We start from the raw sequence: 26,390 nt of genomic DNA, 5'->3' as shown, positions 1-26,390 counted from the left end.
ACATTGATTTGTGCGGGTTCAAGTCAACCAGCTGTGCGTCGGACTCATCAGAATAATCACAACAGCCGCGTAAACACATGAGGAGGCTTTTCCCACTCAACTGCAGCCGAAATGTCCAGTTGCGCACCTTTTGTTCTGTGTCCCACCGGCACCGGGAGCACGGCTGGACTTCTCCATAAGCTCATCCATCCATCCATCAGATGGCGATTAATAAAAGAAACGCAGATGTCACAAACTGTGACCAGGACGATGCACAGACAGTATCTGAACTGCAACTAAACGCACAATCTCTAAAACCAGAATGCACACATATGAGTAACCCGAAAATTTGGGAATCCTGTCACATTGTCACACCATGATTGTGTTTGCCCTGAATGGGAGGTTAACCGGCTTCCAAAACCTTCTCTGCGTAAACACTGAACAGCAGATGGAACAGTCTTACCTCACTCTCCCTAAGGCAAAGATTTGTCTCAGGTATGGGGCTGGCACAGTTCAGTTGAGCTGGATGTTTCCCGTGAAGATGCTGGATTTAAGCTACTCCCGTGAATGCGGTCGACACATGAAGCTGAAGAAAGTGAGGAGAGCAGCGGCGCAGATGGAGATTTGAAACGGCGGAGCGGCGCAGCGCGGAACCGGCGGCGGAGTCTGGCTCTGTGACGCTGACATCAGAGGGATGCTTTAAGGTGGATCCGCTCATTCACATCGGCGACGTCCTCATCTGCACGAACCCCGACCATGTGTCTTCGTAAACAACAACATCGTCTCACGGAGCCGAAGTTGGAACATAATGAAACAGAAACGCACAAGTTGCGCGTCTCAGCTGCGCCATGGGAGCTGCAGGGGTTGGCTCTGAAGTCTGCTCAGGGGGCGAAGCGCCAAAAAACTGTCGGGACCAGATTTGGCTCATGTTGGAGAGCGCGTCTTCTGCAACTATTCATCATTTTGACTGACAGTGTCTTAAAATCTTCAATAACACCAACAAAACTTTAACATAAAGAACACACTCTTCGAGTTCTGTGTATAATAAGCATTAATATTTTACTCTATTCCGGCTCAGATTTTTTTTTTTTTTTTTTTTTTTTAAGATGTGAACTCATACAGTGCCAGAAAACATAAAACTCAGCCTCATTAAGGCTCAAGTGCAGGGGCGTCAAACTCATTTTAGTTCAGGGGCCACATTCACCCCAATATGATCTCAGGTGGGCCGGGCCATTAAAATAATAACATAATAATATATAAATAATGTCAACTCCAAAATTTTGTCTATGTTTTAGAGCGACAAAACTCAAATTAAACAATGAAAAGGTTTACATATACAAACAATCCTTTCAAATAATGTGAATAACATGAACAAACTGGGGGAAAAAAAGTGTAATTTTAACAATATTATGCTTCAGTTGATCATTTCCACATGTTCATTATAACTTACAGATCACTACAAATACACAAAACATTTAATATCAGGCAGAATATTGTTAAAATCGTACTTTTATTAAAACATTTTCAGGTTGTTCATATTTGTTCAGGTTATTCACATTTTTTGCGAAATCATGCTTTGTTTTAGTGTAAGTACATGAAAATATTTACACTAACAAAGAGAGAAATTTGGATTTGTAACTATTTGTATATTATTATGATACTGTTTTACCGGTTTGACCCACTTGAGATTGAATTAGTCTGGATGTGGAAACTGAACTAAAATGATTGTTAATATCTTAGTGTAATTTTTACATTTCACAACTTCATCCCACAGGCCGGATTTGGCCCCCCGAGCCCTATGTTTGCCACCTGTGCTCTAGTGTGTAAAACTTATTTGCAGAAATGAAATAAACTCATATTTCCTCCTGACACCCAGCAATGCATTTTTGTCCTCTGTAGTGGACAAGTTTCACAGCTTTACTTAAAAAAAAAAAAAAAAGTCTACTGAAAACGTTACAGGACATTACATTTAAAAATATATATATCTGAAAAAAACTGTTGCATCATGCTGTTTCAAATTAAGGCAATTATTTGATGTAAAATAGTGCAAATGTTTACTTACTGGGTCTCAGGAGGATATAAATACTGCGCATCATGAAGATATAAGAGTCTATAGTCATAATTACACATCAGTATTTTGTAAAAGTTGTGCTTTCTTTACCTAAATGAACTGTTAAAAATTACCACCATAGAGGATGCACTTCAGAAACAGAACAAAGCTAAATACTGTCCCAGTATGTGTCAGGGGTGTCAAACATACAGTCCGCGGGCCAAAACCGGCCCTTCAAAGGGTTCAATTTGGTCCAGGGTTAAAATTTGCAACATCCAAAACTTATACTCCGTACACACGACAATGAAATTATGTCAGTCCACAAAAGTTTAACATTGTTTCAGCCTTTTGTCCACATGATGGTGTTGTTGTCGGTGCTCTGAAATGGTATTTTTGGAGAACAGGTCCCAGAGCGGAAAAATCTCACAACGCCACCCTCACATTCCCATATGGATAGACAAAACACCACTTTTTGGAAAAGATGACATCATAGTACCACATGACCAGAAGAAAATCCTAGTGATTTTAGTGTAGCCTGTGGCTGTCTGTGTTTGTGTACAGTGCCACCTATATGTGTGGCATATGTATCACACCATTTTAACCCAGTTTTCCCATTTCCACCTGGGCGCACAATACGAGGGCCGACTGAAAAGTTTTGAGCCTAACATGGAAAGGATTAAGATATTAAGACCAAATTTGGTCCATGAAATCTTTCCCATATCTTAATCCTATCCACTAAATTTCTTGGTCATAGCTATCTTTTTTCCTGTTTTACAGGTCCATGAAATTTCTGTATCAAGTGTTTCCTGAAAAACGGACAAACTTGAGTATGGGGCTGTCATCCAGTATGCGTACGACCTTTGCCTTCTTTGGGGTTGGTGACATGGGATGTTTCCATTGTTTTGACTGCTCCTTGGTCTCAGGCTGATAGTGATGGGCCCAAGTCTCATCCATAGTCACAAATCAGCCCGATACTCAAGTTTGTCCATTTTTCAGGAAACACTTGATACAGAAAGTTCAGGGACCTGTAAAACAGGGAAAAAGATTGCTATGACCAAGAAATTTAGTGGATAGGATTAACATATGTGAAAGATTTCATGGACCAAATTTGGTCTTCATATCTTAATCCTTTCCATGTTAGGCTCAAAACTTTTCAATCGCCCCTTGTATTTCTTGAAATGATACGTGTATGGACGCAAAACTTTAAGAATCTTCACAAAAAAAAAAAAATACCATGAGCGTATCATCTGGAAGTAGCCTTACACAGAATACACTGACAGTCAAGGGTGTCGCTGAGTTTTGACAAGTTGTTTTGATCATAAAGTTAAATGCTATGATTTACAGTTCCAGGTGAGTGTTTCGAAATGTTTTTGTGCATTTATAGACCCACTGTGATCTGTAAGTCATAATGCCCACGTGTAAATGATAGGATGAGGCATAATACTGTTAAAATTGCACTTATTTTTCTTAAGAAATTTCAGGTTGGTCATGGATGTTCAGGTTATTTATTTTCATACTGCAATTTAACTGAGAGCATAATAATTTGTATTTAATGACAGCTACAAATAGGTCTATTTTCTATATTTTACTGGTCAGGCCTTTAGATGAAACTGGGCCGTATGTGTTAAAACTTTCTCGAATTAAAACATCCACTTTTTATATAGATAATACACTAAGACCTTTAGGTAGTGACTTGACTGCCAGGTAAATTCAGTGACCATCCTTATTAAAACATGGCATCAAAAACTTATATTGTTTTTTTTTTTTTTCCAACCTGGTGGATCACTTTTTTTGTCAGTAGCATTACATAAATCATCAAACTTGGTGCAGAGGACTTTGTTGCTTTGCGATTTTTTCAACAGGCATGGGAGGCTGGGGCTAGTAACCAGGATGCAGTCTGCAACATCACCACTAGATCGCATTAAAACCCTAAACAATGAGCCTTTAACGTGCCCCCTAAGTGGGAAAAAATGTATAAAAAAAAAAATAAATCACTATTCTGTTAAAATCTGTGAGTAATAATCCACTCCTACTTGTTTCTCACTGATATTAAACCATAACAAAATAACTGCCTAATTCTTTCTCAGTCAGTGCCTCTGGTTTGTTTAATTATGTTAATCAGGTATTTCTGGCTGATTAAGTTAAAGAAACACAAGAAATACAGCATCACCAAACCCTATTTTTTATGGATCTGTTCCAAACTTTAAGGACTTCGTTGTTGGCCTAAGCTCTACCCTTTCACTAAATTTGAAGAAAATCCAAGCTGTCATTTTCACACAATCCCGCTGAAAGACAAACCACCAGGAGTGATCATATATCCTCATTGGCAAAGGTAAGTCAAATGAAATCAAGAAAACAGGACATGACACATGATAAATAAATAGACACACAGTTGTTCTTTGACATGTTCAGGGTCACGATGGTGCATCACAGAAAAAGCTGGTCACTGAATATACTTGGCAAGCAGTAGCATCAAAAGTCGCAGAGGAGCCAGGGCCCATTAAACATCCAGATGGGCTCCTCAATTAAAGCAAAATGCCACTTTCCAGATGGAGGAACAACAGACTGCATTACACGTGAATACTTATCTGTAAAACAGATACTCAAGCAACTGATGCCACTTGAAAGACGCACAATTCACGACAACAAAAGATCAACAGAGTTTTAAGTGTTCACTGTAAATAGTTGCATTCTGCAGTATGATGTTGTGAGACAACAGTTTGAGTTTATTTGCTTAAAAAAAATCTGACACTTATTTTTTAACAATGTACAAGAGAAATGGGAATTGCAGAAGGCAAGCTGTACAAGACTGATGACAAAACACATACATAAGGCTAAAAGATGCTTTTTCATTGTTGCGGGTTCCAGGTGGGTTAATGCATAACAACCAAAGAAAATGAGCGGAAATAATTTACAACTGATGTTTTCCTAGTAGTTAAAACGCTTTGCTGTGATTGGCCACAGACCTTACAAATGATCATATTCTATGGATGACCAAGTTTCTGTATTGAATGAGGCTTTCTCTGCCATTAACATAATCTCTTCTCTACTGTCACTGGAACCTGCTGCTGCTGACACTGCTTCTGGCAAATAGCTGCCAGGACACATCTGCATCAATGAATGGACTAACTACTAAGTAAAAGCAAATAACTAACCTATTTACAGAAATAATATACACAGATCACTAGCACGTGGCTTGCTTTAAACAGGAGATGAAATTTGTACAAGTCTTTTAAAAACTGGGCAAGTGGTTGTCTTTCCGCTCCAGTGGGTTTAGCATCTACCTCTGTTGTGTGGCCAGATCGTCGCTCCCGCCGTCTCCTGCTATCGGCTGCCAGCTGATGTTACTCTGAACAAACTGTTTAAGGCCATCATAACCCTGAGTGAACAGATACTCCAGGTACCAGCGCCATGGCTTTGAATGCTGAAAGAAAGGCGTGCACCGTTACTTCCCAGACATCTGACGATTTCTGTGATCAAAGAATTTCTCAAGCACAAGTGATGTACAAAAAGTTACATGTGAAGTTGGCAGTATGTGCAGAAATAAAAAGGAGACCCTTTGTACCTTTATGGAATTGAGGTCCATGTCCTTTCTCCCTGGCCAACACTGATAAAGAGAGAGCATTAATATTCAATGTCAGTGCACCCTGGTAAATCTCAGAGGATCGCTGCCTGATGTTGCAGTTGGACGGAACCAAAAAAAGGTTTGTACGTGTATTATTAAACATGATGAAAATCACATTTCATGCTGCCCCCATTAATAATAAAATGTCCTTCTGTATTAATGTATCTGCTATGAAAGATACATTAATAACACATTTGTCTTCGTTGTAAGCCTATTAACCAGAGTGTACAGACTGGCTGAATGCTGATCCATCAAGTGCCTATTGCAGCTTCTAAGAGGTTGAAAATAAGCAGTTCTTGTGTAGGTTTTACTTAAGGTTCAGCTTTGCTATTGTGTTGGCTGGCATTAGATCTTAAAATATTCTGACTCCAGTGTATAAAACCAGCCAGACTTTAACTAAAAACAACCTGTGCCCTCACCTTCTGGTGAAAGTCGACAGCGTAGCTCAAGAAGGCAGGATGGTGGATAAGGTCGAAGCTGTTCGAGTACTGCGGTACGTTGCTCTTGAGAAGCACCTCTTCTCCCAGCTGAACGCCCATGCCTTGGTGAAACATTTTGGAGTTCCACAGGCAGTTAACCATGACAACCACGTAGTGATTAAACTCGTGGAACGTCTGCCGGCTGATGTGAAAGGCCTGCTGTGAAACAGATATGAAAAGAGAGATGGAATGACAAAGAAAGAAAGTTTAACCAAACTTTCCTATTGCTTATTCTCCTCATTAACTTACATTGTATTTATCAAGCCTACTTTTCTTAATAAAAAGTCCCACTGACATTTTCAGAGGAGCTTAGTGGCTGTATGACATGTACTTGTATATTCAAAGCTTGTCACAGCACATGTATTAAATTCACCAACTGTTTAAATCCTCAGTGAAGAGAGTGATAAAGGTTATTAGCTGTAGGTAGATGCTTATGGATTGCTGAAGGGCTAAAAATATCTAAAATCTACCATGGTGGAGAATATAAAGTACAAACACAGGCAGGAAGACACCATAAATTAAATGTATTCGCTGAATGAACGCTTGGAATGAAAACCATAGTGAAGATGTCATTATCAAGATTTTTCACACTGTTATGCAATCACTGCACCACATATCAAAGCATCCAAATACAGTTTGACGTTACCTCTTTCAGTTTTTCTTGCCTCTTAGCCGATGTCAAGTTCACCTTGTACCTGACCAGGAAAGAGAGAAAGATAAGTGTTGTCGGTCATCAAAAAACAAAACTGTTTTACCTGTTAAACAAAATCATGAATTGACATTATAATTTCTTTCCACAGATGTCTTTCAGTATTTCAGAACCCTGGGGTGCAGTCAATGAGCCAAGCCTGCAAGAAGTTGCCTTATTAAAACTGGCCTGAGTTCTACATAAAAAAGGAGAAGGGGGTTTAAGTGTACTGCTTCTTAGCTGCTCATTATCATAAATCATACATTAACATGTAAGTGCAATGAAGTATCCAATTCCTGTTCTGTTCTGTCATTAAATATGAATAAGTATATGACATATGGCATTAAGGCTCTTGCGAGTCTTTGCAGTGACAGGCTTATTGCAGGCTATAATCAAGATGAACAGTCCCACCTGTACATGATGTAGGCCAGTCTGTCCACACTGACAGGGTCAGCGGCAAATAACGCTGGGTAAAAAACTCCAGGTGGTGGCATCACCACAAGAGGGAGTCCGTATTTCAGAAACATGTCGCATACCTACAGGAGGGAAGAAAATGTTGCAATGATTTAAATTGTGATTTAAAGGAATCTACTTCACCATGAAGAATGTGTTAGTGGACGCTCTTTTTTTACATTTGTGCGCTGGTAGAAGAATCCTGAAGCTTAAAACACTGAATTGTATCTAATAACTAGTATCATCATTTACCGTCTCATAGAAGTCCAGTATGAAGCTGAGGAGGAGCGAGTGGCAGCCCTCAAGCTGGAGGCCAACAGTGGCCAGGCGACCCACAAAGTGAACCAGCTCCATCACAGAATCTTTGAACCCTGACAAGGTAATGTTTCTGGGATAAAGGACAGAACAGAAACTCAAAAACACTCTAAACAGGAACACTGACCAGAGACTCAGATACATGTAAACACTGAACAGCTGAACACTGGTTCTATCTTTGAATCAGGTCTTTTATGAAATTCCAGAAAACACTCAAACATGCCAAAGTCATCACAGTAAAACAGACAAACACTGGCCACAGTGTGATGTTGGCAGAGTGCACACAAGCAGCATTCACAATGAATAATTCTCAGATCTAATCTCAAAGATCTATTCTTACTAAATACCAGAGGTGAGTCTGGAAATGTCAGTGAATAAAAATGGATTTTACCACATACTGGATCATTTACTGAAGGATTATAAATGTGAGAACTCAATACCTATGAAACGCAGACATTTCAACAGACCTGACACAAACTCCATTCCTTAATTTGGAAAGTAGAAAATCATTTAACTGGATAATTAGGCTACATTTGTCTCCACATAAATATGATTTAAAGACTGGAGGGGCTCTAAACCAAACCATGGAAAGTATTAATACGTGCTTCTGTAGTCGTAACTTTGTTTACTGGTGGCTAATAGATGGCTTTAATTACAGACATGAGCTATAATATGAGGGGGAAAATATGTGGAAAAGATTTCACAAAAACTCTAACTATATGCTTAAGTAAAAGTTGGTTTCAATTATGTAACTGGTGATCCACAACACCTGGTAACTCTGCTTTGTCACATATTGTCTAAAGTGTGTCTCTAAGTCCATAATTAAACCACAACCTTTTTTTCTATCTGTACAACACTGCCACGCCTGAAGTGGTATTTCTTGTCTTGACAGCTTAACGAACCAAAACCCTTATGCTCTCCATTTAATTTACAAAGTGTTTCTGGTCTATTGCTTGGTTAAGCTCAAGGTGTAAACAAGTAGCAGAAGCATATGTGAGACTCACATGGAGGTGTGACTGTTGAGGCTGATGTCCAAATCGTCCTCCAGAGCATACACAGAGTGCCAGGTCAGCCATTTCAACAGCATGTTGTTTAGACACTCCATCAGTCCACACTAGAGACAGACACACCCACATGCACAAATTAACACCCGGACAGGAGTCTGGCCACGGTAAGAACTCCAACAGGGCCCATTACAGGAACACTAGTCCATCTGTCCTGTTCAATTGTAGGAGGTGGGACAGGAGCAGGAGAGTACTGGGAGTTTTACTTGTGGATCAGAGAAGAAAGCCTACCTTGAAAAACAATGACGAAGTGAAAAAGAGCTGCATTAGGGGCTCGAACAGAAACTGCCCAATTTCTGTAGGGAGAAAACAGAAGGTTACAGTGGTTACAGCTGTGTTTGAAGGTTTGGGGGTCTGAATGTCAGGAATGGCATGATGATTACAAATAGAACGAAAAAAAAAAATGTTCTGTTCATACTCTCCAAAATGACAAAACGCAAAGTAAATTTTATCAAAGTAAATATTTTACTTTAATCACTACATTCTACACTCATATTTCAGACTATGTATATAGTGTACATGTATGTGCAAAAATTATGTTGATTACTTTGTTTCCCTGGAACAGATGCAGAGATAAATAACAACAAAATCAAAATAAACTGAAAATAGTCGAGTGGATATCAGCCAAATTTTAATACTGGTATCAGCCCAGAGTCCAATTTTAGATTAGACTTGATAGAACTTTATTGATCATTTGGGCTGAGCCCTCAGGAAACTGAAAAACCCCTAGTAAAGATCAAGACTAACACTTAAGTCCTGCGGTCCAGGTTTTCTTTCTACTTTTCAGTTTGATCCAGTTTGCAGAAATGAAAAGAGATGATCTTGGTCCAGATCAAACCATGACACTGTTCAACTTGTAATTAGTGTGAAAATTCTAAGAAGGTTCAGACTGTCTGTCACAGCAGGCTTTCATTTGCCATTAAACAAAAGAAGAAGAAAACATTGGCCACAACAGCAAATGGAGAGGTGAAAAGCCAAAGATGTTATTAAAAATAGCATTCAGTGAAGTAACAAAAACTCAACTACAAAAAGCACAGAAAATAATGTATTTTCTGCCAATAGCAACAGCAAAAACTCTATAAATTAGTTATGTCGCTTAATTTTTTCAGTGAGCTACAAGTAAAATGATCCTGTCTTATCTCAAATAACAAAAGTGCTACAGTAGTAACACAATGAATGATTTTTGTCTTTTTCTCCATTCAAACAAATTAGGCTACCTGCCAAATTAGCAACATGTCGACATCAAAAACACATCTACAAACCAATCAGTGTCAAGTACAGGGAGACGCATAGCGTTGGCAACTGTGACAGGATGTAGGCCAGTTATGTAAAGTCCTTCAGCATGCTCTCAAACTCACAATGCAAACATTCAGAACATTCAATGGACAGACAGAACTAGTGAGAATAGTCTTGTAAAGACACAAAACTCACGAGAACTAGTGACGACAGGAATGTTGCTCATCAGACCGAGGATCTGTGGCCTCAGGAGGGATCCGTCCCATGCATTAAGAAATTTATAGAGAAAAACCTCTATACTGGAAAAGCCCTCCTGTAAAACATAAAATACACTCAATCAAAACCGGCATATAATTCTGTGTGGACATATGAAAATGGGGAATGTGAGTGACAGGAGGGACGTAATCTCAGCCTGAGGGGTGAGGTTCACCTGGCGAAAGTGCAGCGTGGACAGCAACTTCTCCAAAAACTGCAGAGCTTCTTCTGAATTCTGGAAGGATCCGGCATCATTGCAGAACAAAAATTCTGAAGGAAAATATCGAAAAAGGCATTTAGTGAGTGAGAGCATCAAGGGAATAAAAAGAAAACATCAGATCATTTCAGATTCAGTGCGTCTTCACAACGTGAGATCCCCCCCCAGTCTCTTCTAAAACCTTCAGTGAAGAGAATCCCTTTGATATGCCAACTAGGTAGGGTGTGTACAGGTTCAACACAGGGTCACACTTCCTTCGGATAAGTCTACCTTATGGAAAATGTCACAGTAGTTTTGTAGGTGTCTCCGCCTTTACCTTCATGAAGAGCATATCCCAGCCAGGAGTTGAGGCGTAGGAGGGCCGACTCGTCTTGCACACAGTCCAGGAACTGTAGTGTCAGACTGGAGCCCAGTAGTGAGCCCATCTGAGCTGGCAGCTGGTGGAAGTACAACAGAAATGTGCGTCACATACATGACAGATGACAAATAATAAACCGAAGAGCAGGGCAATCAAAGAATGAGAGGTGATGAGAACAATAATCAGGTTGCTAAATAAAACATGGATGGATGGAAATCTGTTTACCTGCTAAAGAATTCGTTTGTTCTTGTTTTCATTAAGTGGGCCACCAATCCGCTACTGAGCTAATTCGTTAGTGTCCACTAATCCCCATAATGCCAGCGCTGGGACATTTCTTCCATCACACAGGATATTTCTTAGTCCCTTAATGTGTATGAACAGCTGCCTCCCAATACAAGGACTTTGTCAGCATAATAAATAAATTAAATAGAGGAGAAGACAGATTGTGAAAGGCACTGTTCACTTCTCCAATAATTATAGAGGAACTGTATCATTAAACTGAAAAGGCACCATTCTGTTTTTGACAACAGCAGCGCAAGCAATGAGGGGAATGATCAACAATTCTTTGTCAATGCCAAAAACAGAAAAAAAAAAAAAAAATTTAACGGGGGTGATTGTTTACACTCATCTGTTTTTCCTTACACGTGCCAAAGTAAAGCTTCATAATGATAAACATAGCTGATGCTATTGCCATCCAAAACCCTTATTGCTCACGTTGGCTTTGTGGCCAGTGAAAGAGGTGAATTTATGTAGCGTGACACATAAAAGTCTGCAAGCCATTTAAAATGACTTATATTGGTTCATCGGGTCACTGAATCTGCGGGGCAAATAGACATTTATGAGAAGGCCTCTTTAAATGACCATTTGCTTCTTAACTTTTTTTTTTCCCTGAGTGCATCATTCGGATGCATTTCATAGTTGTCCAGGAAAAATAAACCACTGATGAAATCTGTAAATATGTAACAATGGCCTGATTAAACTGCAAATGAAGCTCATAAAGCCGTTTTATTTTCTGATATAATAAACAAATTGCAGTCCCACTCTAATTGCATTGTATTTTCTACAGAACAAAGGCGTTTCTGAGCTGGTACAATGAGAACAACAGTGACACAGCACCACCTTCTGGTTATGAGGACACATCACAACTTAATGCACTGGGCATTCTGACATGGAAATAAAAAAAAAGAGCAAACATTTTATTTTACCACTTGAATGTTTCATTATTTTTGTGAAATGTCATGTTACTATAAAGTACCTTAAGTATTGATCATTATTATGTATTCTTATGTTATTATCCTACCCTTCATCACCATTATTTAAATATTTATTGTGTGATTTATTTGCGTTTTGAACATCTACCGCTCATGATTTCATTCAAGATCGATACTCTTTTCTTAGTCATATTTTTTTCTGTTTGTAGGTCATGTATGTTGGAGCTGAGGCAGATGCAAAAAAAGACATGAGCAAACATATAAAAAGGCAGACAGTAAAGAAGTAGGGGCAGACCTAGAATTTAAAGATTTACAGTCTCCTTGGACTAATTACCTCTATACGGTGCATATTTTCCAGTAGCTGAGCAAATGAGTGAATCTGCACCAGGGGGACCACCTTTCTGCTGGAGCATGAGTCAGTCTGAGCCTGTTTATTGACTGCTGAGTTCAATGCGGGCACTTCCAGGTGGCAGTGTTTCTAGGAAAGCACAGAAAAACCGGGAAGTAAATATAAAGGCAAACTTAGACCAACAGAAAAAAAAAGGACAAGATACTGAAAAAGAGGCAGATAGTTTAAATATTTATGGGTGTATATGTCCGAGGAAAGCTGTTATTTAAAGCCTATTTTGGGGGAAAAGACCAAATGGTTAAAATAACAAAAATGCAGACCTCCACTAATGCAAAGAAAACAAGATCATATTCATACAATACTAATCTCTGAGCTGAGGGAGGGTTCAGAATTTAATATTAGGAGGAATAAACTAGATTTTCAGTCACAGTTTCCATGCGTCTTGGTTTGCGCTCCACTAAACTTTCACATTGCTGTGGGTGTTTTATGCCATTCCTGGTGCAAAAAATGCAGACAGCTTGGCTTTGTTTGATGGATTGTGACCATCTTCATCTTGATCAAATTCCAGAGGTTTTCAAAGCGATTCAGGTCTGAAAACCTGGATTGTTCTCTTATTTTGTCAGAGCTGTAAATGCATGACAGGTACATGAAATTTGTACCTGATCATCACATGATGACTGTTACTTTTCAACTGACTTTTCAGCAGCACAATGACAGCTCAGACAGTAACAGTAAGATAATTCCAGAAACCTTTTTAGTGTTTACAGAACCCTGGTGGGAAAGCAGGACTGAAGAAATTCTATAAATGTAGGTAGTAGTACATTGGCAGCGGAAAATTTAATCCAGGTATACACTGTGTGATTGTGGGCTGTCGCAGACCAAAGATAATAAAACACAGTGATATCTTTTCATTGTCTACAACTACAGTTTTCTTAGATGAGACAGTGTGGGCTGTTTTATTCTCATACAGAAAAGACATGTTTTTAATCATTGAAGTCTGTATATATTTTGTAGCCAAGTTTATTAGATACATCTAATACAGTATGGCTGACTAAACTTATCAGATGACTGAAATCTCACAATCTGTATTTCTAAAAAGACAGGCTTATGCAACATAAGTGACAGCTTAAATAGACTTCCATACCCTTTTCCGAGAGTTGGTCTTATCTTTAGCTGTAAGGGATAGACTGCTGGAGGAAACTTGGGAACCATTCCTTTTCTGAACAGCTAACAATGCTGATTTCCAGGGAGAATTGTGGTTCCGAAACGCATTCTGAAAAACAATACAAACAAACAAACCATACACATTTCGGCTGCACTACATAGAGAAAAAGTCAAATTACCTTTATAATTTCTATTTGACTTTAGTTGTTTATTAAGGAAAATGTAAAGATTAGTAATTGGGAAATGTGTTTTTTATGTAAACATACAAACTTAAACTAGCATAAAAAAAACTTGAAAAATGCAAGACTTTTATTTAGCCTCTTTTACAGTGTACCCCTCTCTGTTCAATGTCACATAATCCAAAATATAACCAACCAACATCATCCTGAATCTGGACCTTTACACTGCATCTTTCTGCAATTACATAATTCCACAGGCTGAAAATGTTATTATGATTTAGATTAATTTAACTGTGTAGCACTAATACTGATAAGAACATATTGGCATTTTTAAAGATGAAAATGATGATAATCTGGCACAGTCCATGATGTACACACCTTCATTGGGGATGGAATGGAAAGCGTCACCAGTTCAGGACAAAACACTTTGTAAAGTGAGAGTAGGTGCATTAGAAATGGTTGCCTCCCCTGAAAAACAATACAAGCAAAACTAAATATAATGAACCTTTGTACACTGTGTCCAAATTACTGTATGTATATTATTACACCAGCAAAAAATACAGAATCAATAACAGTTTTTCATAGTCATTATATTTAGACTTTATTAGAAACAAACATGACCATAATTACAATAAATGTATCACTGTATATATTTTCAGTCTGAGTAAGGAAAAATGTAGCAGCTTTGACAAATCAGAGGGCATCAAACCGGCAGGTTACTTACCACTTTAGACTGTAGCTCAAGTAGCTTCCTAACTCTGAAGACTCGCACTGCAATAAGGACACAATCATACAGTCAATAATCCTCAAAGAAGAGAGGGGAAGAGTTGAAACTAGACATGTGTACATTTCCTGAAGGAAATGTAATCCATATGCTTGCCTCTAAAAGCAAGAAACAGTACCAAAGAAGGACTGTTTATAAGTACAGCACAGCATATATATGGATGAAAGTTATGTTGTTCTACATTGCATTTGTATGTGTAAGTTATTTATGACAAAAAATGTTTGCTATAACTGTGTAACAGCACAACAGGAAAGAGAAAAAATAAGGAAAAGGTTGAATTATTGACAGTGACTTTCAAAACCTAAATTTACAAGTCACGTGAGATTAACAGCAGAATTTTCAATTTCCATGAACAATTTTGAAAAGGTTAATGTAATGTAACTGTACGCGATATTATTACGCCATGTCACATATTTAATCTTTGTTCCAGGCCGGACATTTGTCGTATTGATGGACTAATTTTAGGATCAATCATGTGGGAATGGTAGCCACTTGAAAATGGCCGAGTTCATTTCAGATGGACAAATTCAGCCAGTTTTTTTGCAACTTTAACAAAATCCGAGCATCGGAATGTCAATCCGAATAATTGCACATTTTTCGAGATCAGGCTGCACATTTTTGCAATAATAGGCTTGGTTCTATTTCCAACGCTCTGGGCCACATTTTTCCCAAAGTTTTTGTATAATAACTCAGAAGTCAGTCAGTCAGTCAGAATAATAATAAACATGACAAACAATAGTACCTTCTGCCTTGCATTACATGCAAACACATGGTAAAATAGAATGGAGGCTGACAGTTGTTCAACTTACCACTTTCTTTTCTGGTCAAAAGGTACAACAGATGGCAGATGAAAGGACACTGAAAATAGGTGATAAGATATTATTACTACACACCTCAGTTGTGCAGTGGATGCAATATCATCTAACAGTGTTTGTTTGTTCATTGCATGGAAAAGCAGAAAACATAGTTTACCACCACCAGAGTGTGAATGTGAGACCGAATAAATAATGGATCAATAATGTAAAGTGCTTTGGGTGCTTTGAAAAGTACTATAGAAATCTACTCCATTACTATTATTATTCTTATTATTAAAACCACAATATGAGAGCAAACAACAACTCAAAGCAAATTAAATGTGTTTCTATGCACATCAGTATCTCAAATATTGTTGGGTTTTTGGAATATGCTGTCTTTGTGTTTGCATATGTAAACATTATATCCTGATTTCAATAGCCTGGGTAAGACCTTATCCTGGAGTACTCCAATAGTATCTGGGACACAATATGACATGTATACCACTTATTCCAGTTTCTGGGAGTTGTGGATAACTGCACAGGCATTACATGACATAACAGGTATACAAAAAGTTTGGCAGCAACAAAAACATCTCATTTCTGGAGTGATAAAGACAAAGAGTGTTGCCTTAGAAATGGGGGAGAAAAAAAAAAAAGTATATATATATATATATATATATATATATATATATATATATATATATACAGTACAGGCCAAAAGTTTGGACACACCTTCTCATTCTTCGCATTTGCTTTATTTTCATGACTATTTACATTGTAGATTCTCACTGAAGGCATCAAAACTATGAATGAACACATGTGGAATTATGTACTTAACAAAAAAGTGTGAAATAACTGAAAACATCTCTTATATTCTAGTTTCTTCAAAGTAGCCACCCTTAGCTCTGATGACTGCCTTGCACACCCTTGGCATTCTCTTGATGAGCATCAAGAGGTAGTCACCTGAAATGGTTTCCACTTCATAGCTGTGCCTTGTCAGGGTTACTTAGTGGAATTTCTTGCCTTATTGATGGGGTTGGGACCATCAGTTGTGTTGTGCAGAAGTCAGGTTGATGCACAGCTGACAGCCCTATTGGACAACTGTTAGAATGCATATTATGGCGAGAACCAATCAGCTAAGTAAAGACAAACGAGTGGCCATCATTACTTTAAGAAATGAAGGTCAGTCAGTCTAGAAAATTTCAAAAACTTTGAATGTGTCCCCAAGTGCAGTCGCAAAAACCATCAAGCGCTCCAACGAAACTGGCTCACATGAGGACCGCCCCAGGAAAGGAAGACCAAGAGTCATCTCCGATGCTGAAGATAAGTTCATCTGAGTCACCAGCCTCAGAAATCGCAAATTAACAGCAGCTCAGATTAGAGACCAGATGAATACCACACAGAGCTCTAGCAGCAGACACATCTCTACAACAACTGTTAAGAGGAGACTGCGTGAATCAGGCCTTCATGGTCAAATAGCTGCTAGGAAACCACTGCTCAGGAGAGGCAACAAACAGAAGAGATTTATTTGGGCCAAGAAACCCAAGGAATGGACATTAGACCAGTGGAAATCTGTGCTTTGGTCTGATGAGTCCAAATTTGAGATCTTTGGATCCAACCGCCTTGTCTTTGTGCGACGCAGAAAAGGTGAACGGATGGATGCTACATGCCTGGTTCCCACCGTGAAGCATGGAGGGGGAGGTGTGATGGTGTGGGGGTGCTTTGCTGGTGACGCTGTTGGGGATTTATTCAAGATTGAAGGCAACCTGAATCAGCATGGCTACCACAGCATCCTGAAGTGACATGCCATTCCATCCAGTCTGCGTTTAGTTGGACCATCATTTATGTTTCAACAGGACAATGACCCCAAACACACCTCCAGGCTGTGTGAGGGATATTTGACCAAGAAGGAGAGTGATGGAGTGCTGCGCCAGATGACCTGGCCTCCACAGTCACCGGACCTGAACCCAATCGAGATGGTTTGGGGTGAGCTGGACCGCAGAGTGAAGGCAAAAGGGCCAACAAGTGCTAAGCATCTCTGGGAACTTCTTCAAGACTGTTAGGAAACCATTTCAGGTGACTACCTCTTGAAGCTCATCAAGAGAATGCCAAGAGTGTGCAAAACAGTCATCAGAGCTAAGGGTGGCTACTTTGAAGAAACTAGAATATAAGAGATGTTTTCAGTTATTTCACACTTTTTTGTTAAGTACATAATTCCACATGTGTTCATTCATAGTTTTGATGCCTTCAGTGAGAATCTACAATGTAAATAGTCATGAAAATAAAGAAAATGCAAAGAATGAGAAGGTGTGTCCAAACTTTTGGCCTGTACTGTATATATATATATATATATATATATATATATATATATATATATATATATATGTCTGGAAGATAAGATTACACTTGGGAGATTAGATGGAAAAAGTATTGGAAAGTTAACCCGCTCACCTCTGTAGGTAAACAACAAACTGGACATCAGTTTAACAACATAAACAGTGCAACAAGTCAGGTAACAGTAGAAAATACTAGCATCACTGTATGCATTAACATTAGAACCAGTCCAGGCTCCCCTGTGCTGTTAGGTAACACAGCTGTATATGGTCATACACCTACATCTCCTACCTGGTGCCATTGGCATAGTAATAGCTGGAGGACAGATTTACCTGTGGGTCTCATCTCCCATTGCTGGCAGGTGATGAATACAGGTAAGATGAACCCACAATGAAATGTTGTCATTTAATAGTCCTGGGTTGGCTACAAAGCAAAGTGACCTCATTTTCTACATCCACAGTAACTTTAAAATTAGAGAGCAGCTACTGGCATGTCAGATTCAATTAACCCTTTAAGCACCAAACTCGCAATTTTGCAACAAGCAACATAACTGAATGAAACCGACTGTAATGGATAACCAAAATACTAATATTTGTTGTGGATATAGGGATTTGAGTTGCAAGATTTCCATGTTCCATGTAAATGCAATACTGTGAATATCGTTGAAACTAGAATAAGGCTCATAACTGAGATACTAGTGTGCCTGTAAATACAGTCACTGGGGAACTGGAGCCTGTTTCAAGAAACAGCATAGATGCAGTAGAGATAAATTTGCTTCAATATTTATTTCTGAGGGACCTTTGGACACTAGCACATTTCCTAGACTACTTAATGAAACTAAACTGGTCTGGTTATAGGACATTTTCAATTTTATCCATTTGGTTGGTTACAAACGTCTTATGCTGATTTACAACTGATTATGACTTACACTGAACACGATCTACAAACAAATGATCATGATCATCCATCTTCGAAATCACCAATTTTTATTTTGATAATGTATACCAAATATAGGTCAAATATTTGATATAATCTTACATTAGGTCAAGGAAACTTTTGACCAAAATGCCAAGATCATCACATACCAGATTTTCTTCTGTGACAAAGCTGAAGATGAACCCATAGATAGCACGAAGTTGGTCCTTTGCATCAATCATGTCAAAAACAGTCAACACCCATTTTATGAAGAGAACCTAGAGAAATAAAATGTATAGGAATAAAAACGTAGAATGTAGAAAAAGACACAGTTTCAAGCTAGCAATGTGTCTACTTGAACAAAAAATTAAAAAGAATCTTGTAGACTAAACAAATTATTCTAAATATTTAGCTATATTATGTAAGTAGAAAAATATCTTTCTGTCTTTTTAATAGGCACCTCTGAAGGTGAAAACAATTGTGACTGTTAAAACTTTTAAACATCAACTTTGTAACTAAGATGCTCCATGTTTACACTAATGACAGCTCATAGGAGCTCAAAGGCAGTTTTTAGATGCTCTTACTTGTGTGCTGATAGGTATTTTACCAATACCCAGCCAAACCACTGCTCGAACAACGGCCTCCTGTGGCACCACGCTGGAGGGAATGAGGCACTTCAGCACCCGGACACATGGAGAAGATCCTAAATAAACCCCCCAAAAAATACATTCACATTCAGTTACAGGAATAAAATATGTCGAGACAGCTTTTTGGACAGGCCATTAAAAATCTGTACCATATGTTTAGGTTAACATTCAACCTATAGCTATTGCTAACAGTCTTTCTTACCCATACGGAGGCTCATAGCAAACTCCAGCATGATTGAAATGGCCTCTGGGTGAAGTCCTTTACTGTAGGCTACCTTCTCCACACATACCAGGTTCCTTTCCAACTGATCATTCCCATTTACAGGAGTGCCTGGTTCAACTGGAGGAGGGAGAAGTAACAGAATATCACCAAGTGTATGAGTTTGTGAGAAAAATTTTAATGTCAGTTAACAATAAATTATAAGGTGGTGCTGTCCTTCTAAAGGAATGACAAAAACAAACAAGCTACTCATATAAACTTCAGTGTTTTCTCCAGAAATCCAAGTGATTCCACAAAGCCATACACCAGATTTCAAGTAAGGCTGTAAAAGATTAAATGCATCATAACATCTTCAAAGAAGGTAAACAGCTTGTTTAACATCAGAGGAACAAACAAGCTGATGTCTAGAAGCATCTGATCTATAAAAGCTTGTACCACAGTAAAATTATTTTGATGTGGATGTGAAGTTATTTAGGGTCTAGTGCAAGATGAAATACTACATTATTACAAAGACCTTAAACCTTTACAGAATAAATAGGTGTATGGGGTATTAAAAATTGAATGAATGGGATGAAATAGAATGATGGGCATTTTCTGACAATTTCCCAGATGGCAACAACTTCACCATGATCAAAGTTTTTAGCCTGAAAAAACTTGGCTAAATACATTTCTTTTAAACCCAACCAAATATACAGGGTGTCCCATAAGTCTCCATACATAGGAGACATAATACATTCCATACATATATGGTTCTAACATGTATTTCTTTATAGTTCTTCAGCAGACACGCATTGAAATGTGTTCCCGACAAAATGGCAGTCATATAGAGCATATTATATAAATAAAAATGGTTTATGTCAAGAAACGTTTATTTTCCTATGTATGGAGACTTATGGGACACCCTGTAGACATGATATTAAAAGCAAAGAACATCGATAACTGTAACAAACATTGGAAAAGTACTTAATAGGCTTGCAAAATACAAAGATTTCAGTCAAGATCAGAATTTTTCCACCTCATATTTATTTGGTCAAAATATCATTAGATAAAAGCATCTGCATTTACACGTGACTTTGCAAAACCACGGTTTGGTCTCATGATTTTGATTTTACATAACAGTTTTGCCTTTAACGACGTTACGGATTTTCTCTGTAACTGTGTCATCCAGTTCTGTTAAATGCTAATCCGAATATTAGCAACAGCGCCCATCCGTAAACACAAGTTAGCTAACTAAGCTACCACATCCAAATATCATTGTTAGCATTAGGGTTTTCCTTGGTTGTACAGTTGTTTTGGGCCTGTTTCTGGTCTGGTGTCCTAAGTTTATTTGTGGCATTATCAATAAATTGAACAGCCGACACTGTTTGAGTGTTCTCCAACAAACCGACTGTGACCGGAGACAAACCTACCGTCAGAGAAATACTTCAGGGCGAGAACAAATGGGTCCTCCGCCTCGTTTTTCCGTCTCTCTTTTTCTGCAATTCTCAGACTTCTGTTAACGCTCCGGCCGGACACAGACTGATCGCTTGGAGACGACGTGTCTGAATCCGACGGTCCCGACAGGCTTAGTTTTGCTGCCATGTCTACATTGCTAAAAGTTAAAAACAGTCGGTTCCTCTCTGCGTTCAGCCATTCAAACAAAACTCAAATCCTCCGCGCGACCGTTTATTCTGCGCCTGCGTAGTATAGTCCAGCTCTACAGTTGCATCTTGGGAGTTATAGTCCGCGTGCTTTCATTATTTAGTTAGCTGTTAATGTGAAGTCTGAGGTTGTGTTCAAATATGTGTCAGTATTCGTAAAAAATAAGCTCTTAGTGATTATTTGCTACCATTCGTCCTTCTAATTTTTACTGCATCTTCAATATTTTGGACAAATATTTAAAATTTAATCTTTTTTTTATTATTTTATTGGTTTATTTAACAGTGACGCTGCACATTAATCAGTAGCACCAGAATGAGCCAAAAGGCTATTTTTTCATCTGTTGTCACTGGATAGATTGTACTGTCACCCTAAAAAGTAAAAGATTAGTTAGAATGTTGCCTCTCATTTATAAGCATACATAAGCAATAATAAAAGAACAATACTGATGTAAAAAGCTGTCGTTTAAATAGACATTTCCATCTTTACGTAATACAAGTGACCCCAAATAGTGCATAAAACTCATCAGACTGAATGAAATGACTTGTTTGATCCTCAGAGAACCCCAGACCTTTTTTCACCATGGCTTATGTTAAACCAGAACATACACCCATGCTGTGGTATATAGCTGGATTCTTAGTTTTTGTTTTTTCCAACACCTCAATAAAAATGCTCAAGAACACTATTATGATCCTGCAATTATATTTTGGCAGGTGACTTAATGAGTTTTCCCTTTTGTGCTTTGCAGTAATTGCTTTTAGCAGCAGTTAAATTATATGTTGCCACAGCCCAAACTCAGTCTGCATCAGTTTCACAAACCACAGCATACTAATGCACAGTATAAAACAGAAACACTTCATTATAAAGCACTGTATCCTAGGTCCCACAGGAATTGTGGCTATTTTCAAGTTCTGATATGAAAGAATAGCTCTGATAGGGGCTAAAACAATGTATCAAAATGATCAAAAAATAAATAAATAAATATATATATATATATATATATATATATATATATATATATATATATATATATATATGACAACAGCACATTGCAATCTTGACATAAGGTCAACTTTCAAGTAAAAATGAGTAAGCAATGTTTAGTCAGACCCACCTTCAAATCTTTATTTCAAGTATAGAATTTACAGAAATATTGTGAATCTCAAAATGAACAGACAGTCTTTTTAACTGAGATGTCACCCCTCAAGAAAAACTGCACCAGGAATGCTATTTATATCATCAGTAAAAACAAAAAAAACCCCAATGATTTTTAAAAAGACAGTGACAGGGTTTAAGACTTTTTAGTGTATTACAAAAGGAAAAGACACATTTTGAACAGGCAAAAACAGTTAATTTGGTTGTGTTCTGCTGTACAAGCTAGTAGCAGACATTTGAGGCAGCACCTGCTGTCCTTTACAGCTAAACAACTTCACTGTAATAACTGAACCAAAAGGAGAAAGAGAATAATCAGCTTACTTTGGGGAAAAGGATTCATGCATATTTCTGCAAACATCTACTAAATGAGATGAAAGATGAACCAGGATTTATATATTCTTTCTTCCTAAAGCAGCCATTTGTTAATACTGCACCAAAATAAGCTGTGGATATGTAATTAATACCGGCTGATGTGTAATTAGTAGAAAAACTTTAATCGGTGCTCATTGTGGTTTCTGAGCTATAATCTTGACCAAATGAAACATGCCTGAACTACTGTAATTTGTCTCCTACGCCTACAGTATAAAAACAAATTAGAAAACCAAGCTACAAAGATCCCTTCATGAAAAACAGCATTCTCAAATCAATTCATTGACCTAAATGAACTTCATATTCAAGTAAAACACAAACACATTTCGCACAGTGTAAGACTAAAATAAATAGGGACAAGGAGGAGGAAATGGATTTACTGGCATGACAATGAATTGAGCTTATCAGAGTTTCCACAGCTATGATTGTCCACGGATATGTAGAGGATGTATGGAGTTCTCAGTTTTCACATTAAGAGTGCAGAGAAGAAGGTGAGAGTAGTCAGTCCACCAGCTGGATGGGTCAGGAGATGTGTGTGACGGCTATTATTACTGGAAGTGACTGTTTCCTTAAAAATTTGATTTACTATAATCCATAAAGGCGCACCAGTTTGCCTTCGCTGTGGCTTGTACCAAAGTGGAAGAGGAGTTTAAGACTGCTTGACCTTGTTCCTTTCTTGGTCGTTGATGTGCTGTTCTTCTCGGCTGTCCTCTCGCTCCGGCCGGTCGTCACTCTGGCGGGCAATGAGCAGCCGGCAGGTAAGCAGAATGCCAAAAACTAGAGCATGGGCGTAGCGTTTCAGGGGGTCTCCTACGAGCTGGTGGAAAAAAAGGACGGCTAGCATGACCAGCAGGAGCAAGAAGTTGGCCACATCCTTGGGCCTTCCAGGCACCAGCGTCAGCACCACGCCGCAGCCGACCTCCAGAGAGCCGATGATCTTACGGAGCAGGACTGAGCTGATACCAATTTTTTTCAGGCCCGGTAACGCTTTGGCATAGCTCTTGTATGCCCTTTTCTAAAAAACACAGAAACAGAGACAGGTTTTCAGTTAATTCTAACCAGGGCTTAGAGATAAGTAACTTTCTATCTATATCTGTGTTAACTGTAGAGATCCACCAACTGCAAAATGCTCGGCCAATACGATATATATATAATATGGTATTTTGGCTGATAGTCGATGCCAATGTTACTTTTTGTTTTTTTACTTTGTTTTATTGGTATTTATTCCACTTAACAGGTAAATCTTGGCTATATATACATAAAAAATACCTACAGTTTCAGCCTTTTCTCACATTATCTTTAAAGCTGTGCAAGACTTTCGTCACCACTTTTTCATCACATCTGAAAAACCCAAGTGATAGCCAAAGTATCACGAATCCGTTAGTCTTTCCGTGATTACGCATCTGAATCGGTTCCCTCACGCTGAACAACTTCAAAGCGTACTCCACAACAAGCAGTCCATTTGTTTACATACCAAATCCATGTCACTTGGGCCTTTTCAGAAATTTTGTTTTACAAAATGCATTCCACGCAGCTGCAGTATGGCCGCAGCAGCAACAAACATGGAAACAGCTTCATTGCCTCTTGCTGCTGTGACTGTGTGGAATTCCGAAAAAAGGCCCGAGTGACAGTGTGGTTTCCGTTTCCATTTGGTATGAGTACAAACAGACAGCTTGTGATGGAGTACACTTCGAAGTTGTTCACAGTGAGGGAAGTGATTCAGATGCATAATCACAGAAACACTAACGGATACTTAGGCTATCACTCAGGTTTAACAGATATGATGAAAAATTGGTGACGAAAGTCATGCACAGCTTTAAGTGAAAACAGATTAAAACATAAACATTTTGGTTAAAAAAACTCAACAGACAAATATTTCTGCCACTGCTGTTGGTGAAAAGACCAATCAAGATAAGTTGATCTAAACAAATATCGACCCTCATATTAGTGCATTTCTGATTGACTCTCACCTATTAATCATCAACTATTTCAAGAAAGGATTTATTGAAAAATCTAAATATTCTGATTCCATCTACAATGATAGTTCTGACTTCTCTTCTTCTTGATGTCCGGAAAAATATCCTGGGGTTGTGGATGAAACAAAGCATTTGAGGACGAGGAGCATGAGTCATCTGACATGTTACACACCTGACAACTAATCTGTAAATCAAGAAGATAATAAGCGATTAGCTAGAGCCGTAAACCCTATTTATCACCTCTACACTGAGGAAAGCTAAATGGTTAAATTAAATTAAAGAACAGCATTAGGATTAGATCTTAAAGCGATAGAGGGGTCGTTGTACTGGCGATAATGTTATTTCTTTGAGAGTATTTCATATATAAGGAAACTTAGTATTATAACATAACTATGGATATTAAGGGGAACTGAATCAAAAATAAAATCACATTGGGACCTTGTGCATGAAAATTTAATCAATTCTAATAAGCAGGCTTTCGTCTGACATTCAAGTATATATACAGTATATGAATCCACATTATTGTTCATATTCAATATCTTTCATTGAGCTAAAGTAAAAACTACTGCATCTATGGTTATCATTGTCAAGCCAGATGTCACTGCATTTCCTCTCTATGCTCATTCCCTTTTTAGCCTTTTGAAGAACATCTACACAAATTTACGCATTTGTCAAGCAAAACAATAAACTCCTTCCATGAGCTATTTATCTGGATGTATGATGAAGCCCTTCCACATGCCTGCCATCATCATCATCATCATCATCATCTTCACAGAACATTTCAACATCAGCACCGGCAGGAGCATCTCACAGAATTTGCTCGAATGCGCCGCCATTGCTCTTCAGCTTTTAAGTTGCTCTTCATATAAAAGAGAAACAAAATATGTGGCTTTTAAAGTGTTATAACATATTTAGAGCGATTAAGATCGATCATAACAAACATGAGGATTATCCGGATGCATGGATGAAGCTCTGCTGATAAGTTACAGACATTAGATGGTTTATTAAGCGGAAGAAGTGCATCCAGTCATTTATTATTCATCTGTGTTTGACTGTTTTTTACCTAATGGCCGTCTCATTTTGTTCCTTTGAGTATCATAGCTAAGTGTTTTCCGCTTTATGATAAAACACAGGCCTTTTAATGCTAACTACACCTGTGAATGTAGCTGCTGTATCACATTTTACATTCGAGTTTCCACTGGGAGATAAAGGCTTCACGGACGCAAATAATACGAGTAACTCGATATCGACAGCGTTCATGTTCCGTATCTTTTACTATTTAGGTCAGCATCTCCACACATTATTCGAGCCTCAGAGGTTTTCGTGTCTGCACCAACAGAACAATGGCTCCTCCACAGACCAACCGTCTACTCACCATCTCACTGTACGCGTCTTTGCTTAGTCTCGGAGTGAGTTTAATGGTTCCCATAAATACGAAGAATAAACCCAGTGCGAAAGACAGGGCCACAATAGTTATTGTCCTTGGTGAGGCCATGTTTCGCAGGCAGCCGCTTCCCACCGGAGTGAATGGAAGTCGGACGGTTTCCCGGTGAAGATGCGCCAGGGGGATGGGCTTCAGGAGGAGGGACCAAGATGGCGGCGGCCTGGACGCAGGTCCCTGAGGGGGGGGGGGGTCCACCATCCAGAGGTGGACAGGGGACACTGAGCAACAGGGAAACTTTACCCCAAAAACTCACACTGACATACGGTAGTGAGTCCATGACTACAAGTGCAATAAAATATTCAATATTTTAATCTTTATTTATTACTCCGCCCCCAAAAAGGGAGACAAGGGGTATTGTTTTTGGCTCGGTTTGTTCGTTTGTTACCTCCGCCAGCAGGTATTGTGATCACTTTGCTTTGTGTGTTTGTTTGTTTGCGTGTTTGTTTGTTAGCAACTTTACAGGAAAACTATTGCAACCACCTTTACCAAATT

General features: G+C 38.5%; 2 protein-coding genes across 2 annotated transcripts; both read right to left on the bottom strand.

Annotated features, from left to right (window-relative positions):
* Positions 1-4,198: 4,198 nt before the first annotated feature.
* cenpi (centromere protein I) lies at positions 4,199-20,964 on the bottom strand. The gene is made up of 20 exons (XM_030144686.1): positions 20,726-20,964; positions 19,299-19,436; positions 19,034-19,152; positions 18,620-18,727; positions 15,216-15,264; positions 14,347-14,393; positions 14,001-14,090; positions 13,424-13,552; positions 12,265-12,408; positions 10,678-10,798; positions 10,320-10,414; positions 10,085-10,202; positions 8,885-8,949; positions 8,594-8,703; positions 7,527-7,662; positions 7,233-7,357; positions 6,780-6,828; positions 6,074-6,292; positions 5,595-5,636; positions 4,199-5,453 (listed from the first exon to the last, which is right to left on the bottom strand). The coding sequence occupies exons 1-20, from the start codon at positions 20,895-20,897 to the stop codon at positions 5,310-5,312; spliced, it is 2,220 nt and encodes a 739-aa protein (XP_030000546.1). The 5' UTR covers positions 20,898-20,964; the 3' UTR covers positions 4,199-5,309.
* A 1,089-nt stretch (positions 20,965-22,053) lies between these two features.
* On the bottom strand, positions 22,054-26,034 carry tmem35 (transmembrane protein 35). Its single transcript, XM_030145908.1, has 2 exons — positions 25,830-26,034; positions 22,054-23,493 (listed from the first exon to the last, which is right to left on the bottom strand). Exons 1-2 carry the CDS (start codon positions 25,947-25,949, stop codon positions 23,128-23,130), a joined length of 486 nt encoding a protein of 161 aa, XP_030001768.1. The 5' UTR covers positions 25,950-26,034; the 3' UTR covers positions 22,054-23,127.
* Positions 26,035-26,390: the final 356 nt, after the last annotated feature.

This window comes from Sphaeramia orbicularis, chromosome 10 (genome assembly GCF_902148855.1).
Source record: "Sphaeramia orbicularis chromosome 10, fSphaOr1.1, whole genome shotgun sequence".
NCBI classification, from domain to species: Eukaryota; Metazoa; Chordata; class Actinopteri; order Kurtiformes; family Apogonidae; genus Sphaeramia; species Sphaeramia orbicularis.
This window is presented reverse-complemented; position numbering and strand designations above follow the sequence as displayed.